Source organism: Asterias rubens, chromosome 3 (assembly GCF_902459465.1).
Source record: "Asterias rubens chromosome 3, eAstRub1.3, whole genome shotgun sequence".
Taxonomy (NCBI): domain Eukaryota; kingdom Metazoa; phylum Echinodermata; class Asteroidea; order Forcipulatida; family Asteriidae; genus Asterias; species Asterias rubens.
Window position 1 is genome coordinate 8,686,570 of NC_047064.1, and position 18,920 is coordinate 8,705,489.

The following is an 18,920-nucleotide window of genomic DNA, read 5'->3' on the forward strand; positions in this document are numbered from 1 at the left end:
CAAGGGGGAGGTGCAAATCTGTCAACGATGGAGCATGCGTATAAGAAGCATTTACGGCTCGGGGTGCGGGCCCGATTAAGGGCCCGGGAAAATTTTGCATTTTAGATGCTCTGTGATGCAATCTAGGGCCAATTTAGAGAGGGGATATTGTGTCATCCTTTGCCCACAGGATTAATGCCCATATAGGGACACAGGGTTTCGTCTTACACAGTGCAAAACTTGGGCTTCATGATAAAGGTGGTCAAAAAGGTGGGGGACATTTGATATTGTGTCCCCCACCCTCCAAAAGGTGGGGGACATGTCCCCCTGTCCCCCCCCCCCCCTGATTGACGCCCATGATAGGCTGTAACAACAAACAATGTGTGGTATCTTTTGACGAGGGATATTTCTGCATATTTTCCTTCTCCAGACCATCACATTCTCCAAGGTGTTCGACCTTCCCTCGTCTCTCCACAATGGTCACAGCACCAACACCATGTGCTGCACCGGTGTCAAGCTATCTAATGGTATCATAGAACACGTCGCATCGACTGGGGACACATTGAATATCTACGACGCTCAGAATGATCCGCGGTTTGACAAGGAGCTCGACAAAGCCACTGGATTTCACACACGCTCGATCCTGTGCATGCCAATCAGGGACAACAAATATCAAATCATAGGTAAGCAGTTATGGTTTTTCGATCAAAACACTGAACATCTCCCGACGTTTACTCACTGAGGACGAGCGCAGGGGTACACTAAAAAAGAAACTAGGGTCGGAAATCAGAATTAATAGGTCAGACTTGACCCTGAAATTTGTCAGGTCCTTTTGGATCAAGAAATCATTTCTGATCTGGGAACTGCTTGTGTGGTGTCATGTCATGAACGTGCGGTCTAGGACTCAAGTTCTAAATATTTCGTTCGCGACCCCGTGCCCCCTGAGAAATTCACTTTTATCATAATTGCTTCTCTCCAACCAGGAGTACAAGTAGGTACCGGTGAGAGCTGATGAGTCTCCTGCGATAGACTGGTATCCTGTCTCCTGTCTATTGGAATATCAATATTCTTATGCAAATGAAACTGGAAGTACAGACTTTACTTTATACTTCTGGTGGAAACGCTCTGACCTACCTGGGCCCAATTTCATAGAGCTGCTAAGCACACAAATTTGCTTAGCATGAAATTTCTTTCTTGATAAAAACAGGATTACCAACCAAATTTCCATTTGTTGCATATTGCTTGTTAGTGGTAGTCAGCTGTTGTTTCCTTATCCTGAAAAATCACGTGGAAATTTGGGTGGTAATCTTTTTTTTTTTTATCAAGGCAAAATTGTCATGCTTAGCAAATTGTTCTGCTAAGCAGCTCTATGAAATTGGGCCCAGTACGTCACTGTGCACAAACTTTATTTGTCTTCTCTCCATTGGTTTATTTGCTAACAATGGTTAGAATCACTTTTCTGGGAGTCTTTGGCTTCACAACCAAAATATATGAAATGAAACAAAATAAAAATGAAACATATCTTAAGTGAACTGACTTGGAGTCTTACTTCTAAATGTAACATTGGTCTTTAAACCATTCTGCAGAAGACATCCAGCTCAAGAAAAAGAGAAAATGGTTAAACCCAAACGCCCACTACTGCTTCTTTAGGTACTTATCCATTTAGCAAAAGCGCCAAACACGAAACGGGTCAGGCATACATGGAACATGTTTTAAAAAATCATCCACGCTTTCCTCTTTCAGTCTTCGGCATTCATCAATGGCAACAACATGTCAAACTAGGGCACCGGAACTGTCTCCACGTAGTGTGTAATTTTAAAAAGGGTGGGTTGGGAAAAATGCCGGTGCTAACCTAATAAGATGTTTTGTAATTTTAGCAGTGAACTTGGTGTGATCTCCAAACCTATATTAACCATAGACCAGTTTCGTGAAAACTTGCTAAGCACGGATACGTATCACTAATATCAGAACATCTGGATGCAGTGTTTTGGGGAAAAAAACACGTGTTTGAATTTTGTCGTATATTCAAACTGCTTAGCCACATTGCTTAGAAAACATGTAAGCATTCTCGCTGTTTTGTTTAACAAATTAAAAACAACAAAAAACTCATAAGACAATTTCCCCTGGATGTTATACTTTAGAGTTTAAAAGCTGAATAGATGAAAACAGTCCGTTCATTTCTTCAAGTTCATTTCCAAAGGTCCATGGCTTTCGTCGTTTGTGTTCCCTACCTCATGTGGTGAACAAGCCCATTCACCCCCCCCCCCCCTTGTGGCTCTCCTCTTATCATGAGGTACTGGACGTTGGGTTGAGAATGCGATACTGGTAAAGTTGATGTGGTTTTGGTGTCAACCAGACATTATATGTGATTTTGGTAATTGGCAGTTGACCACAGATGTGATTTTTGTCTTGGATGTGATTTTGGCTACCGCCTGGGTAGTGGATGTGATTTGAGTAAGGCCCCTAGCATTAGATGTGATTTTGCTAATTGGCATTAAACATGGATGTGTTTTTTGGCTCGGATGTGATTTTGGCTAAGGCCTGGACAGTGGATGTGATTTTAGTAATGCCGCTAGCAGTGGATGTGATTTTGATAATTGGCAATTAAACCTGGATGTGATTTCTAGCTCGGATGTGATTTTGGCTAAGGCCTCAGCAGTGGATGTGATTTTAGTAATGCCGCTCGCAGTGGATGTGATTTTGATAATTGTCAATTAAACCTGGATGTGATTTCTAGCTCGGATGTGATTTTGGCTAAGGCCTCAGCAGTGGATGTGATTTTAGTGATGCCGCTCGCAGTGGATGTGATTTTGATAATTGGCAGATAAACACGGATGTGATTTCTGGCTGTGATGTGATTTGGGACAAAATCACATCCTTTTTCCAAAATGACATCCCAAAAAATAGCCTTTCCATTTTAGTTGTAAAATCACATCCAGTCCATTCACAGTGTTAGTTTATCCCTCTGTTTTCTCTGCGTGGTTTCATCTCTACTCGACTGCTTTGGTTGCACCAGTATACCTGTTTATGTGTTTTCATTTAGCCTTCCGGAAAGACTTTGCAAGGGTCGGGACGTCAGGCCAGTCAGCCAGTCAGTTATTGTATGCTTAAAAGCATTTATACCACAGGTCCTTCAAGTTGGTTAGCAGTTTCTAACAGCTAATACTTGTTTTCTTCTTTAGATTAGGGAGGTTTAGCTGCACGTTAAAACGTGAACGTGAACGTCAGACAATAAATTGTGTCGTTTCTAGGTGAATCACCACTTTGGGCTTATTTCATGCTCACGTATGACGTCTGCATGTACGTACCTGACGTGAGAAATGGTAACTTTTTGGCTCGAGACGCGCAGCTAAACCACCCTCTTATTGTAATGATCTGATAGGGGCTTTAGGACGCATAAGTAAAATGACACGGACAATATTCTAACGTCATGTGTGTGCTTTCATGTTAGATTCTCACATGTGCGTTGAAGCACTAAACATCAATAACAAACAGTAGTGTTGAAGCATTGTATAATAATAACACGCATAGTGGATATTACACTTATAAACAACGAAACGTGCGTATATGCCTATCTTGCCATATTATAAAATGATTGAGTTCCATGGTCACTTGATTAAGCTCTGACTACCGCCCCCCCCCCACCTCCCCTACCCTCCCCACCTCCCCTACCCTCCCCAAAAGCTAATAACACAATCACGAATAAATAAATACTCGTGTTATTTGTTGTAAATAGTGACTTAATTCATCTTGATCAAATGCCCTTTGGCCAGACGTGTCTTCAGTCAATATTTCTTCTCTGAGCTGTCAGTGGCTCTTCAGAACATACACAGGGGCTGACACATCAATTTAATAAACTCGCCCTCTTGTGGGTAGAGAAGGGGCAGCTCTTGACTTTCAACACATTTATTTTACTCTATTTGAGAATGAAATTGCAGCTGGGTGATATTGATAAACTATAACCATTGCTTTTTAAAGGCAGTGGACACTATTGGTAATTACTCAAAATAATTATTAGCATAAAACCTTTCTTGGTGACGAGTAATGGGGAGTAATGGGTTGATGTTTTAAAACATTGTGAGAAACGGCTCCCTCTGAAGTGCCATAGTTTTTGAGAAAGAAGTAATTTTCCACGAATTTTATTTCGAGACCTCAGATTTAGAACTTGAGGTCTCGAAATCAACCATCTAAACGCACACAACTTCTTTCATTATTATCTCGCAATTTCGATGACCGATTGAGCTCAAGGTTTGTTGTTTTATGCATGTTAACACCAACTGTGCAGGCTAGTCTTTGACAACTACCAATAGTGTCCTCTGCCTTTAAAGGGAAAGTAAACATTTGGTGTGGGTGTTTTTTAACCGTTCTGTTGTTTTTTAGACATCACACAAATTGGAAAGGGTATAGACAACTGTTTAGCATAATGCAAATTGAAATCGTCCATACGTAATCGTTTTTGGCTTTGAATTGTTGTGTACCGAAATTATTGTTGATTTAACACAGATGCTGGGTACAGTTCTAAGATATATGGTTGCAAACGAAATTTTACCCCAAGCCTATATTTACGTGGCTTGTGTGTCTTTCAATGCGCATTGTAATAATGTATTCCACCATTGCGAGTAAAATTATCTTAGTTCTGCGTAAACGTAGATTGCCGACTTTTGTTCATTAATAGACCCCCGCCTGGTTTGGCTGTCACAAAGCGACCCTTCGTGCAAGCCGCCGCTGCCCGTTGACAAATTTGTTATCAAATTCGAACCTTGGAACTAATTTGACTTGATTCGTATAAAGAAATATGCAGTCTTTATGACTGTGAGCCTGTCTACATGTTATATCCGAAAATTGTCTGCGTCTTTCTGCCGAAATTAGTTGAAGAAAAAAATAAATGCGACATTTGTGAGGAGTATTAAAGCCATTGGACACTTTCGGTACAGAAAAAAAAAGTTCACAGATTTACAAATAACTTACAGGGTTTACAGAAGGTAATTGTGAAAGACTTCTCTTGAAATATTGTACCATGAAATGCTTTACTTTTTGAGAAAACATAAAAACAACATAAATTCTCGATAGCGAGAATTACGGATTTATTTTAAACACATGTCATGACACGGCGAAACGCGCGGAAACAAGAGTGGGTTTTCCCGTTATTTTCTCCCGACTCCGATGACCGATTGAGCCTAAATTTTCACAGGTTTGTTTATATATAAGTTGTGATACATGAAGTGTGGGCCTTTGGACAATACTGTTTACCGAAATGGCAGAGTATTTGTTTTTTTAACCGTTCGGTTATTGTAATAATTTTAAAGGCACTGGACACTATCGGTAATTGTCAAAGACCAGTCTTCTCACTTGGTGTATCTCAACATATGCATAAAATAACAAACCTGTGAAAATTTGAGTACAATTGGTCGTCGAAGTTGCGAGATAACTATGAAGAAGAAAAAAAACCTTGTCACACGAAGTTGTGTGCTTTCAGATGCTTGATTTCGAGACCTCAAATTCTAATTCTGAGGTCTCGAAATCACATTCGTGTAAAATTACTTCTTTCTCGAAAACGACGTCCCTCCACGGGGAGACGTCTCTCACAGTGTTTATTACTATCAACCTCTCCCCATTACACGTTACATAGTAAGGTTTTTGCTAATAATTATTTAGAGTAATTACCAATAGTGTCCACTGCCTTTAATGTAGATAGTGACAATAAAACCATTCTGTGAAAATGTAATCTCAAAAGGTGGTTGCGTTTTTGAGATATCGGCGAAAATCAGGAACTCAACGGAGGAAGAATAATTCATGATTGGAATACACAATCTGAGAAACCTTTCTGACAGTAACGTTTCTCAGATCCAATTGTTTGGAATAGAAACTGATATCTTTTTCCATAACCATATTACTTTCAAAGTAAAAATGAATCTCAAAAAGCTTTATACTATCGAAAGCTACAAAACCAAGTGAGTTTTTTGACGTTGGTTTAAAAGAGTAATTACTAAACGATCTTTCCTTTAATTTTGGTTTTTACCCATACACCGATGTGTGTTAGCACTGTATACTCAGTAATTTCCCGAGACCTGTGAAGAAATATCACAGGCAGCTAGAGGCAGTTCGAATCCTATGTTTTGGCAGCGGGTACCGCAACGATATAATAGATGTTAAATTTGCATCGGGGATAAAGAATATTAATTTTGGTTTTTACCCATACACCGATGTGTGTTAGCACTGTATACTCAGTACTTTCCCGAGTCCTGTGAAAAAATATCACAGGCATGTTACTTGGGTGGGATTCGAACCGGGTAACCTCGGTAGTCTAGTTGGTAAGACACTGCTCTAGAATTGCAAGGGTCGTGGGTTCGAATCCCACCCGAGTAACATGCCTGTGATATTTTTTCACAGGACTCGGGAAAGTACTGAGTATACAGTGCTAACACACATCGGTGTATGGGTAAAAACCAAAATTAATATTCTTTATCCCCGATGCAAATTTAACATCTATTAGATATTTCCTTTGGATGAATTATTCCCTTTATATGTATAGTTTTTGGTATCGTTTTGCTGCTTAATCTATGCATTAAGTCCATTCCTATGTAAACTTTTCACAGGTTAATATCTTTCCATCGTAATGATATAATATTTTTACGAAGTGTAAGGCTCCTTGTAAAAGGGAATTCTTTCGATCAGCATTGATCTGCCAACAGAACATGCGTTAGTCAGTTCACTCCCCCCCCCCCATCCCCCCCTCCCCCCGGTACAGAGAATTCCCACTACGCACCCACCGAAAGTGTATTCCTGGCAAATTTTTCCTGCAAGATTCTTTCATTTGGATTGGCATTCCTTACGCTAAAAAAAACTCTGTCTGTTTTATTGAGCCACCCCTTGTCTGCCATAATTATAATGAAGAATATTCTAATGCGTTGTGCCTTTGTGTATAAGGACGGTTTTTATATGACGAGTTTAGTAATTGATTAAATGTGGCACCACGTACAGCAGCTAGGTGTCTCGGGTTGCAAACCTGCCTCTGATCATGCTCTCCTCCCGGACCCTCGTTCCTGCATAAGAAGGCGGGGGTAAAACAAACTCCCCTGCGCTCTGTGGGTTCATATGAACAGAAAATATCATGATGTTGCTGGAAAGGACGGCGGGGTTATGAGAAGAGTTTTGTTGCGGGCTGTTAGGGATAATGTAGTTATATTTTGATATTTACGATTCTTTTAGTACAAGATGGTGTAGACCCTGCATTTAAAACCTGAATTCGGCTAACCTGTAAACATTTCACGTTTTGATATATCGCCGCCAATCCGGCGAATAATTTCCGAGTTTCTGCGGTGCGTTTCTCTGTTTTGCTGTCCATTTACAGCAGCGTTGTTAAGTAGGATTTGAAACTTTGCATTGAGAAAATACCATATGGAAAGGTTTGCGGTAACACCATGTAATGACTATCTCTAAATGAGTTGGGGTGGTTCTGAAAAGAACCGTTGGTTTCAACTCGACGTTTCGATCAGTATGCTCTGATCGTCAAAGAATACTGATCGAAACGTCGAGTTGAAACCAGCGGTTCTTTTCAAGAACCACCCTAACTCATTAGAGATAGTCATTACATGTTACCGCAAACCTTTTCATAACGTTGCTGTTATAAAGAGGACGGCTAGTCCCAGCTATCGACGTTCGACTGTACTTTTCTTTTTTCAGTATCCTGGACATACTTGTTTCCTCTATGGGGTCGATCAAGAGGGAACTTTGTATGGTCAAGTGAAATCAAGTTTACCCCCTTTGGGATCAATTTATTATGAAGTACTGGGATTGTTGGCCGGATGCTAACTATAGACATGACCTCGTGCGCACGAACATCTACTGGACGAAATACTAGAGTACCCCTTGCGCCAGCAAGAGGCTGTCTTTTAACTAAATAGCATTTACCGACTGCTATTTTAAGTAGCACAGAACGGGCATTGACCATGCTTTCAAGTTGCTGCTCATTAAACAGCTACTTGAGCGCAAATTGTTTTTACGGGAATGCTACTCAAACTTCTTTATAATGTGTTTGTTTATAAGTTAAATGTAAGCCTGATATTTTTACACTTCTGAATTTTTCGTAATTTTCGACCCAAAAAATTATGCCCCAACCTCAAGGTTGGAAAAACTATAAACATCTGCCGTTGACGGCGTGCGTCAAAATGACTATATGCTTTGACGCCATGTGTGGGGTACTCCATGCTGCAACACAGCGGCTATACAAAACGTAACTGCCACATACTACGTAACATGAGTGATGATGTACATGTAACAGGGTTCTTTCGTGACTCTTTCTGAAGAGCACCGGAGAATATTATACAAATATTGACTGCTTCGAGTGCCATGGTTAAAACTAAGACTCCCTTGGTGATCCCCGGAGCGTTCTATTTTCCCGAGGAAGCCTCGGGAAAATAGAACGCTCGGGAAAATAGAACGCTCCGGGGATCACCAAGGGAGTCGAGCGTTCTTTTTTCCCGAGGAAGCCTCGGGAAAATAGAACGCTCCGGGGATCACCAAGGGAGTCATAGTTTTAACCATAGCACGAGTAAAATCAGTCAATATTTGTTTTATAACACCCCAACATTTCTAAATGTTGTACTATTCTTATTAAGTTACAGACCTGAATGCTACAATCCACGGACGACGGGAATACAGATTGCAAACACTTTTACTGTGCTGCATGTAGTGTCGTGCAATCCGTAATGGTTACAGACTATTAATCTATAATCCTCGTACACGCAACGGACGTCTGGGTTCTGCACGCCGTGTGCTAGTCTTCGGACTAGCGCACGGCAAACCGACGCACTATCACACGGCCGTCGTCTAGCAAAACTAAGACATGTCATGTGACGCACTCTAAACCAATGAGCAGGCAGAATACTTGTAAGGGGTGTTCCAATATTCAATATCATTGTTTTTTACACAATTGAAATTTGCTCAATCTCATGTGAACTCAATTTCCTTATGATTGAAATCATTTTAAATTAATTTCAGCAAAGATCTTTTATTGGCGTTCTTGTTCAAGAAGCTCTTTAAATAATCAGCGCAAAAAGATCGACCGCCCCTTTAATATCGGGGAGAGACGACATGGCATCGCGTCGACGGGGCCCAAGTTGATCAAGTTGCCCCAGTACAATTGATTGAAATTGAGATGACGAGTTAGCCACCGATTCATATACCAGTCTCTCCTCCCCATCAGGTTGCTATAGAGTGTTTGAGCGCGTTCGGGTAATATCTATGTACGGAGCTCTGGAAGTGCCATCCGACATGTCTAGATCCTGAGATAATTTACTGCAAGATGATGACATAATATACAAGTCAGATGACGTCACCCTGAGACGGTTTATCACTGGATGTCGACATGTCTTCCCAAGATTTATTTTGGGTTCTTGACACTTTCAAAATGTTGTCATCGTCAGTGAACCATTTTAAAGCCTCCTTCAAAAAAGTCGTTGTCTATCCGTATATAACATAGCTTTCTATCCATTGACCGCTTTGCCTCATTTTTTTTTCTTTTCATTTATATACATCTTATTTTCATTTTGAGTTAAATAAGCGTTGTTGTTGTTTGTAAGTTGTTTTGTCCCTATTCGTGCGTCCTTTGTTCGTCCGTCTAAGTATCTTGTCTCTGTCTGTCCACAGGCTGATTTCTACAAGCCTCGGCTTATCAACTCGCCCTCCATATTGTTCATTTTCTTTGACTGTATAAACCTTATATGTTCGCTATTGCTAAATTTGCATTTTGTAATGGGGTAATTTTGACAGTATGGATTTAAATGTGAATTGAATTGAAGATGGAATTACGAACGAAAACAAATGCCAGGGACATCGTACAGGAAATAAAACAAAGAATAGAGATGGGCAGGCCACCTTGCAAGGCGTCATGACAACAGATGGACACAATGGACCCCAAGAACACAAATGAGACGAAGAGGCAGACCAATATTTGGATGGACGACATCAGATAATTTGGAAGTGTCACATGGATGCGACAAGCACAAGAAAGATCAAGGTGGAATGGTTATGAAGAGGCATTCCTTCTGCAGTGGAGTGAAAGAGGCTAGATAGCTTTCTGTGGGAGTCGGCATCCTACGTTCAGGATGTCGATCGGGATACTGTTAACTAACTGTTTGGGTGTCGACATTCTTAGATAAATCAATCATATCAGGATGACGTCATCTCCGTCTGTGATGTCATCACCTTGCATCAGTCAAACTACTCAGGATCTCAACATGTCGGATGGCACTTCCAGAGCTCCGTATCGACGCTATTATTGGTGCTCGTGATTATGATGGTGTCGTCTTTCCTCCCATTATTCTTTATTAGTGTTTCTTTAAAGGGTTTGGGTACCTTTTTTTTGTAGGACACAAAACACAATGTCTACATATTGTGATTAAACTTACACAGTTTGACGCTAGTGATGATAGTAAGCTTCCTTTAAAATGTTACTTGCTGAGGTGAATTGGTTTTTGAGAAATTAGTAAAACAATGTCACGAAACTAATTTCTCAGGAGACGAAAATTATTGTTTAGCTTGTACAACGTTTATACCAGTACTGATATCACGCGAATCTCCTGAAAGCATAGCTCCTTGATTTTCAATTTTTCTCAAATACTTGGCGACTAATGAAGCTAAAACTTCTACAGGTAAATTATATTACATGCATCTTCATTCACCAGTGAATAGGGATTCATTTCATGGCTAACAAAATTGATATACGATGGGGTATCAGAACCCTTTAAAAGCAATGTCATCTCTACATGGTGGGGTTTTGTTTGCGTGAAGCAGGATGTGTTACAAAAAGCAAACCTTCGGGGCTTCAGGGGTGTGGGAGAGGTATCGGTTTTTACGGTCACTGTTTGGCATGAGGAAGTTAATTACAAGACACACGGACAGATGGAAGGGAAGTTGCAAAGGCAATCGAATAAAAGCTGAGACAGAGTGCATTTCCTTTTCATGTGAAACTAAAATGACGCAGCGTTCATCAAAGCAATGTGGACATTTTTAAGTGCAATACGTGAAGCTTGAATGGTGTTTGTAGTAGATAATATGAAGAGTGATAAAACCGTATGAAATGTTTCTACAAAAAAGCGGTGTTTCAGAGAGGAATTTATAGGTTGAGTAAAAGGGATGGAATGTCACGAGGCACGTCTCCCCTCTAAAGCCGACTGTCTGTGTATCCATAGGTTTTGTGTAAATGTTACCCGATTCAGTCCACATATTTCATAATGCAGTATTCGAAACCATAAACTACAATGTGTGGTATCAGGCTACGACCCATTTGCGCACGGATTATAATTTGACTAATAAGACAAATTTGACAAACTACTCATTATCCCCGCGAGAAGACAGTTGGCGACAGCGGTAGGTACATTGTTATAAGTCTCCCGTTCGGGTCAAATCAGGTCAAATGACGTGTTATCCTCTCTTACCACCCCACCCCCCCCCCCCCCCCCCCTTTCAACCGAGATAGTTCAGTAATGGTTGGGGTTCACTACGTTCACTACTAGGTAACAATGACCAATGTTTGCCGGTTGCAGTCCCCATTGACCGGACGGCTATTTTCTTTTCTTTTTCCATGCATGTACACACAAACAAAATATGTTGTATACACACCCAATTGAAACATGTACTTATTTTCGCATATGCATTTCTACACGAACTTTGAATTTTATTTTGTAGAAAAAGTACGCAGCAAACATAGAAATAATCTTTCTATAAAACAAAAAGTATTTCTAGCAAGAAAGTTACATTGGTTTGGGATCACCCAAAAAAAGTTATCGCCCAACAATTATGTATTTTTTTATGAGGCGACACTTTTTCGTCAGTGATTTATTTGGGAGGCTCTAGTTCCAGTGATATACAATCGAATGTAGACATCATGTATAGAGGTACAATGACTGCAAGGTTGATCACTTTTATAATGATCATTTCTACCTCAGGGAACTAATCACAGTAAATCTTTATCTTAAGAAGTTTTTCCGTTTTTTCATCTTCTTTCCCTTCTAGGTGTGGCCCAGATTCTGAACCGGACAGATGGTTTTCCGTTCGATGAGAATGATGAACAGCTGTTTGAGGTAAGAACACAAGAAACAACTTAAAGGAACATTACGGAATGGGTTTTTGCCAACAAAACAGTTGCTGGCTTTGTAAAGCACTTAATGTTATTCACTATATACATAAACTGACAAACCTGTAGAAGTTTGAGGTCGATCGGTCATCTGGGTCACGAGAAAATAGTGAAACCGATTACACATTTTGCATGACATCGATTCATAAGAAAAATTAATAAGGAGTCACTGAGCGATAAACTCCACACGGGAAACGTTCTCGTAAAATATGATATTTCAGACAGAAATATTTCAAAGAATATTTCCTTTTATCATCATTACACCTTGTTAGTTTTGGGAAAATCTTAGACGATTTTTTGTTTACCAACTAATGTTACTTTAAGGAGGATAATATCATTTGGGAAATATAATCATAAAGGCCCCCATGGCATCAGTTACAAACGTCTGTGGTGGTAGTGTCTCCTAGAAGCCTGTTCAATAATTCAAAGGATATGACACAGGAAAAACTGCTGCCCTAGACGTCGATCGTGTTTCTTTCTTCTTAAAGCTAGTGTCTTAAGACTCGATCCTTCTGAAAGATATCTCAATATTTAATGACAGCTGGGATGTCTATGGGAAGCGACTTAAACTCCCGAAGAGTGTTGGTGTAAACATGTCCGAGCATTTATAGCAAAAATATTGGTAAAGCATGCCATTTTTGGGGGGTATCAAAGTTAAGGAATATTTGAACTGCGATCTGGAAAAAGCGACTGTTGAATTTAAAAGCTCAATGCTCATCAATTGAGTTTGTACCGATACCGATCAGCCAGAAAATTATGTCCGTCAGCAACTTGAGGATTGGCATGATTTTACTCTGGCAGTTGTTTATTGCCCCGTTTTACAACTAGAATGACTTTGGGATGAAAGATCCGAACTCAGTCAAGCTCTGTGGACGTCTAGTTTTAAGAAAAGCATTTGCACTAGTACAAAGGCAAAGGTCGTGGGATCGAATCCCACTCGAGTAAAATACCTGTGTATTTTTGTCGCACTACTAATGAGTACACACATTGATGTGTGTGTAAAGCACAATAATAGCGCGATCATCCTACGGTTAACAACTTCTTTTTAAAGACAGTGGACACTATTGGTAATTGTCAAAGACTAATCTTCACAGTTAGTGTATCTCAACATATGCAAAAAATAACAAACTTGTGAAAATTTGAGCTCAATCGGTTGTCAAAGTTGTGAGATAATAAAGAAAGAAAAAAACACCCTTGTCACACAAAGTTGTGTGCTTTCTGATGCTAAACTTGAGGTCTCGAAATCAAATTCGTGGAAAATTACCTCTTTCTCGAAAACTACGTCACTTCAGAGGGAGCTGTTTTTCACAATGTTTTATACTATCAACCTCTCCCCATTACTAGTAATCAAGAAAGGTTTTATGGTGATAAATATGTTGAGTAACTACCAATAGTGGCCACTGCCTTTAAGGTTTAGATGGATTGCCCAGTTAGAAATCAACCAACCTGCACCCATTTTTCACCAACATTCCCTCGTCAATCACATTTTTGTTCTCAAAAAGTGAAAGAGGTTTACCGTTCGATATAAGGGCCCCTGTGGATGCCGTGTGCTCAAAGGCGGAGTGCCCGAGTTGAAAGAAAAGCAGATCCCAAACTGTTTTTTAATGTTGATTGAGCCAAGTTGAAGTCGGGGAAGCACTCCAAGGTGTGTGTGCATGGCGATCCCCGTCTTGCAGTCAAAACACAGTTGTCTGTGAAATGAAGAAAATTCCCACATGTCCCTTGTGTGATCAGAACTCAAGTTCTGTTTACCTTACCTAGAGCGATTCAATTTTGGTTCCAGATCACACATTGTACACATTGCCACACAAAATTACCTCTTTCTCGAAAACTACGTCACTTCAGAGGGAGCTGTTTTTCACAATGTTTTATACTATCAACCTCTCCCCATTACTAGTAATCAAGAAAGGTTTTATGGTGATAAATATGTTGAGTAACTACCAATAGTGGCCACTGCCTTTAAGGTTTAGATGGATTGCCCAGTTAGAAATCAACCAACCTGCACCCATTTTTCACCAACATTCCCTCGTCAATCACATTTTTGTTCTCAAAAAGTGAAAGAGGTTTACCGTTCGATATAAGGGCCCCTGTGGATGCCGTGTATTGTGTGCTCAAAGGCGGAGTGCCCGAGTTGAAAGAAAAGCAGATCCCAAACTGTTTTTTAATGTTGATTGAGCCAAGTTGAAGTCGGGGAAGCACTCCAAGGTGTGTGTGCATGGGGATCCCCGTCTTGCAGTCAAAACACAGTTGTCTGTGAAATGAAGAAAATTCCCACATGTCCCTTGTGTGGTCAGAACTCAAGTTCTGTTTACCTTACCTAGAGCGATTCAATTTTGGTTCCAGATCACACATTGTACACATTGCCACACAGTATTCTTACAAAATGTGGAACTCACATAATGTGAATCACAATCTACAGGCCTGTGACTTAAGTAGTAATTTTCCTTAGACGTGGCTGGATGTTGTTTTTGCCCTTCACGTTCTAAACAATTATCCATTGTGGATGTGTGAAGAACTTGTGGTTCTCAAAAGAACATAACTGTCTTGAAGTTTGGTGTTTTGTTTCCACACAAACGGGTCCACCTATTCTAAAGGATGCAGCGTTGTTTTGTTCTTTCCTTTGTCCCTGCACGTAACAGTTTCCCGTCTAGACTTCGTACGCAGATTTCCTTGTGGGGCATACCAGTCTTTAGAATTCCCCTTTGAGACATTTTGTTTTCCTTGGTCTCCATAGACATTTTTGCTAATACTCGGTACGTGCGCTCTTGGCGTGGAATGAGGTGCATGCTGGTCTAGCTATACAATCAAGAGCAAGTTCGAGTGCGTACAATGGTTAACTAAAGGTTGACCATTTTGACTCGAACCCAGGCTGGTCGACCATTGGTTGAGTACTGTGGTCGACCATTTGGAACCAGCCTCGAGCCCATGGTTTCTTCACTGGTCCCAACAGCATGTTCCATTCTAACATGTGTTTAGCGCAGAGTGGAACCAGTGACACTTTAGCGAAAAGATGGAAGGTTGACTAGACTACCAAAGGAGTCGTTTGGGTGAGTACGTCACTGTGCATGTGCGTTGCTAGTCTGTGTTCGACCACTGGTGGACTTAACGTGCGCACTCGAACTTGCTCGAAGTTTGAGCCCTAGCTAGACCAGCATACACCTCGTCCAACATTTAGCGCTTGCGCAATGGGTATTTGCGAAAAGCTCTATTAGGTACCGAAAATTAGTACTGAAGTATTTAAAATGAGTTTTCATGTTTATTCAACCACACACCAGTGAAAGTTCTTGATGCAAGGAATACCGTTCGGATTAGACTATTACACAATTCCCGGGTCAGAAGTTACCCGGATATCGGAATCAGATGGTCTGGCCCATTTGCGGGTCAGGCTGACCCTAGGACGTCGTTAGAAACTAGGTACTTCAACTCGGGCTCTTCATTAGAATGACCGATATCTGAGTCATTTCGGCAAAGATTCATGATCAACTGACCCAGGAAAGGGTCAGGTATGTAAAAGAGTGAAAAGGCACTCTTGCAACTAGCCATATGGCGGACAACTCTTTTTCGCGTGAAATCGGGTATTTTCAACTCGATTTAGAGTGAAGTCCGTTTTAATTTCACTCAAAAAGAGTCCCACAGATTGACTTTTACTCTCAAAGGAGCGAGATTGACACCACGCGGACAAGAGAGTAAAATTGTCATTCTGAATGTCTATACCTTGTACATCGATATCTGATATTGGACATTGACATGGGTTTGTACGGTGAATGTCTACCTTGTTCATCGATATCGGATATTGGACATTGACATGGGTTTGTACTGTAAATGTCTACCTTGTACATCGATATCGGATATTGGACATTGACATGGGTTTGTACAGTGGATGTATTCCCTGTACATTGATATCGGATATTGGACATTGACATGGGTTTGTACGGTGAATGTCTACCTTGTTCATCGATATCGGATATTGGACATTGACATGGGTTTGTACTGTAAATGTCTACCTTGTACATCGATATCGGATATTGGACATTGACATGGGTTTGTACAGTGGATGTATTCCCTGTACATTGATATCGGATATTGGACATTGACATGGGTTTGTACAGTGGATGTATTCCTTGTATATCGATATCGGATATTGGACATTGACATGGGTTTGTACAGTGGATGTATTCCTTATATATCGATATCGGATATATATTGGACATTGACATGGGTTTGCACGGTGAATGTTTACCTTGTACATCGATATCGGATATTGGACATTGACATGGGTTTGCACGGTGAATGTTTACCTTGTACATCGATATCGGATATTGGACATTGACATGGGTTTTTACAGTGAATGTCTACCTTGTACATCGATATCGGATATTGGACATTGACGTGGGTTTGCACAGTGAATGTCTACCTTGTACATCGATATCGGATATTGGACATTGACATGGGTTTGTACGGTGAATGTCTACTATGTACATCGATATTGGATACTGGACATCAAGATCACTAACTTTACTGACGTGATTCCATTCGCTAGCAATAGAACTAGTTGATCTACACGTATGAAGAGGTCCCCGTGTTGCTTTGCATGGATTGGTCCCTATACTGACACCATTAACATTCGACATTTGGACAATGGCCGAGCGATCCGTGGTTGTAAGGTAGATGTTTTTAAGTTGTAGAAATTACCTACAGAGTCACGGCTGGGCCGATTGCATTGCCCTTGCACTTGATCAAGATATCATTGGAATGGGGTTAAAAGCAGTATAGAGGTACCACATCCCAACGAGCGAACAACACTTGAGGTCATGTACGGGTTCATCCCTGAGTTAGAGTGTTTTTGTTTTTTTTAACTGTCCTTGGTTTTGTTTATACCTGAAATAGTAAAGCTATGAGTATAGAATTGATGTGGATTTCTTAAACAGGTTATATCAACGCAGGAATATTAATCAGTACTTGGAGTAGACAAACTGAGAAACATTTCATGCAGAAACGTTTCTCAGATTGACATGTTTTTAAATCTCTCTCTCTCTCTCTAAAACCATATCCCTTAAAGGGGAATAGTTTCTCAAAATGCTTTGCGGTACCAATAGCTGCAGTGCTTATTTGCCAACTCAATTGTCAAGATCATTACGTTTCGGAGTAACAACCAGAATGATGAACATACGTTTTACTTTGTGCTTTCTGCACTTACTGCACTCTCGTAATGTGGTTTCATTGAAAGAGTTTGTACTTAATTGCATTTCATATGCACTGATGTATAAAGACCTATGCAGGGAACAGACAGACAAACTTTTGAAGTAGTCGCAATTTACAGCTGTGTAATTTCATCATGTAATAATCGCAGACTGCCTTCAGTTTCCTCCCCGTGTCGTGGTTGGAACCGTACTGGAAATCGGTTGCCATAGGCGACCGTGGGATACTGTCTATTTGCACATGAGTACCTCTCAACTGGTGAGGGGAGGGAAGGAAATGGGGAATGGAAAGAGGAATTCTAAATGATTCTCGGTTCATTCTAGTCATGTTTGATGGCGAGATAAAATTGTATACAAGACAAACAACGCTAGAGAGAGGAAGTTCAGCCGTGTTTGACAGGCGGAGTTGAATCATGCCTAGGACGGAAGTTTTTTCTTTCTGTACATTAAAATTGCCACTGTCGTAGTGCTTTTCAATGGGGATTTTTGTTCTCCAAAAGTGCAAAATATTTTGTTATGTAGTCGAATGTATTCATCATGTTATGTAAACTTATTAATCCTGGCTAGCTAGAACTGCGTTGTCTTTGTTCAAAATCCCCTGCTGTTCCCTCCCCACCCCATTTACTGTCCTTACCCAATCTGCCGTCATCTCTCATCTGGGCCCAATTTCATAGAGGTGCTAAGCACAAACATTTGCTTAGCATGAAATTTCTGCCTCGATAAAAACAGGATTACCAACCAAAGCTCCACACGGTTTAAACACCTGAATACCAGTAACAAGCAATATGCAACAAATGGAAATTTGGTTGGTAATCCTGTTGTTATTAAGGAAGAAGTTTCATGCTAAGCATATTTGTGTGCTTAGCAGCTCTATGAAATTGGGCCCTGTTCTTCACACGCTCCTTGTTTCATCTTGACGAAATTGGTTTTCTTTCTATACATCAAACTGCCACTGTTTCTATACATCAAACTGCCACTGTCGTTGTGCTTTTCGATTGGTATTTTTTCTTCTTCTTCTTAATCGATTAAAAATGGGGAACCCTTAAAAAGAAAACACCATGACAATTTTTGGGGATGGCAATGCTGTACTGCAGACACAAAAATTGCCATCCGGAGAATGCACTCATTCTAATGATGCATCAATTCAACAGTCTGCAAGGCACATTCAATGAAACTATTATACAACGTGAGATAAGTATTCCCAAAATTGGAATTAAGTTTCGGGAGAACAGCCCTCAAGGGTTATACGATGCTACCTCGGGTAAAAATTTTGAAAATTGTTGAGGATGGCAATTTTGATGTACGGAAAAAAATCCCGAACGTGCGCTATTTGTTGGAGAGGTGCGGTTAAATGGAGGAAGAACCTGACAATGATCGCAATTAAAGGCAGTGGACACTATTGGTAATTACTCAAAATATTTATTAGCATAAAACCTTACTCGGTAACAAGTAATGGGGAGAGGTTGGTAGTATAAAACATTGTGAGAAACGGCTCCCTCTGAAGTACCATAGTTTTCGAGAAAGAAGTAATTTTCCATGAATTTGATTTCGAGACCTCAGATTTAGAACTTGAGGTCTCGAAATCAACCATCTAAACGCACACAACT

The 18,920-nt window shown here is 40.4% G+C and overlaps 1 protein-coding gene across 1 annotated transcript in view; it reads left to right on the forward strand.

The window, feature by feature from the left end:
• LOC117288449 (dual 3',5'-cyclic-AMP and -GMP phosphodiesterase 11A-like) overlaps positions 1 to 18,920 on the forward strand; it is a 114,779-nt gene that overhangs the window by 59,849 nt on the left and 36,010 nt on the right. The window contains exons 5-6 of the mRNA XM_033769316.1: positions 410 to 662; positions 11,995 to 12,062. Of these exons, the coding sequence (XP_033625207.1) occupies positions 410 to 662; positions 11,995 to 12,062 (321 nt within the window). The remainder of the gene's footprint in view (positions 1 to 409; positions 663 to 11,994; positions 12,063 to 18,920) is intronic.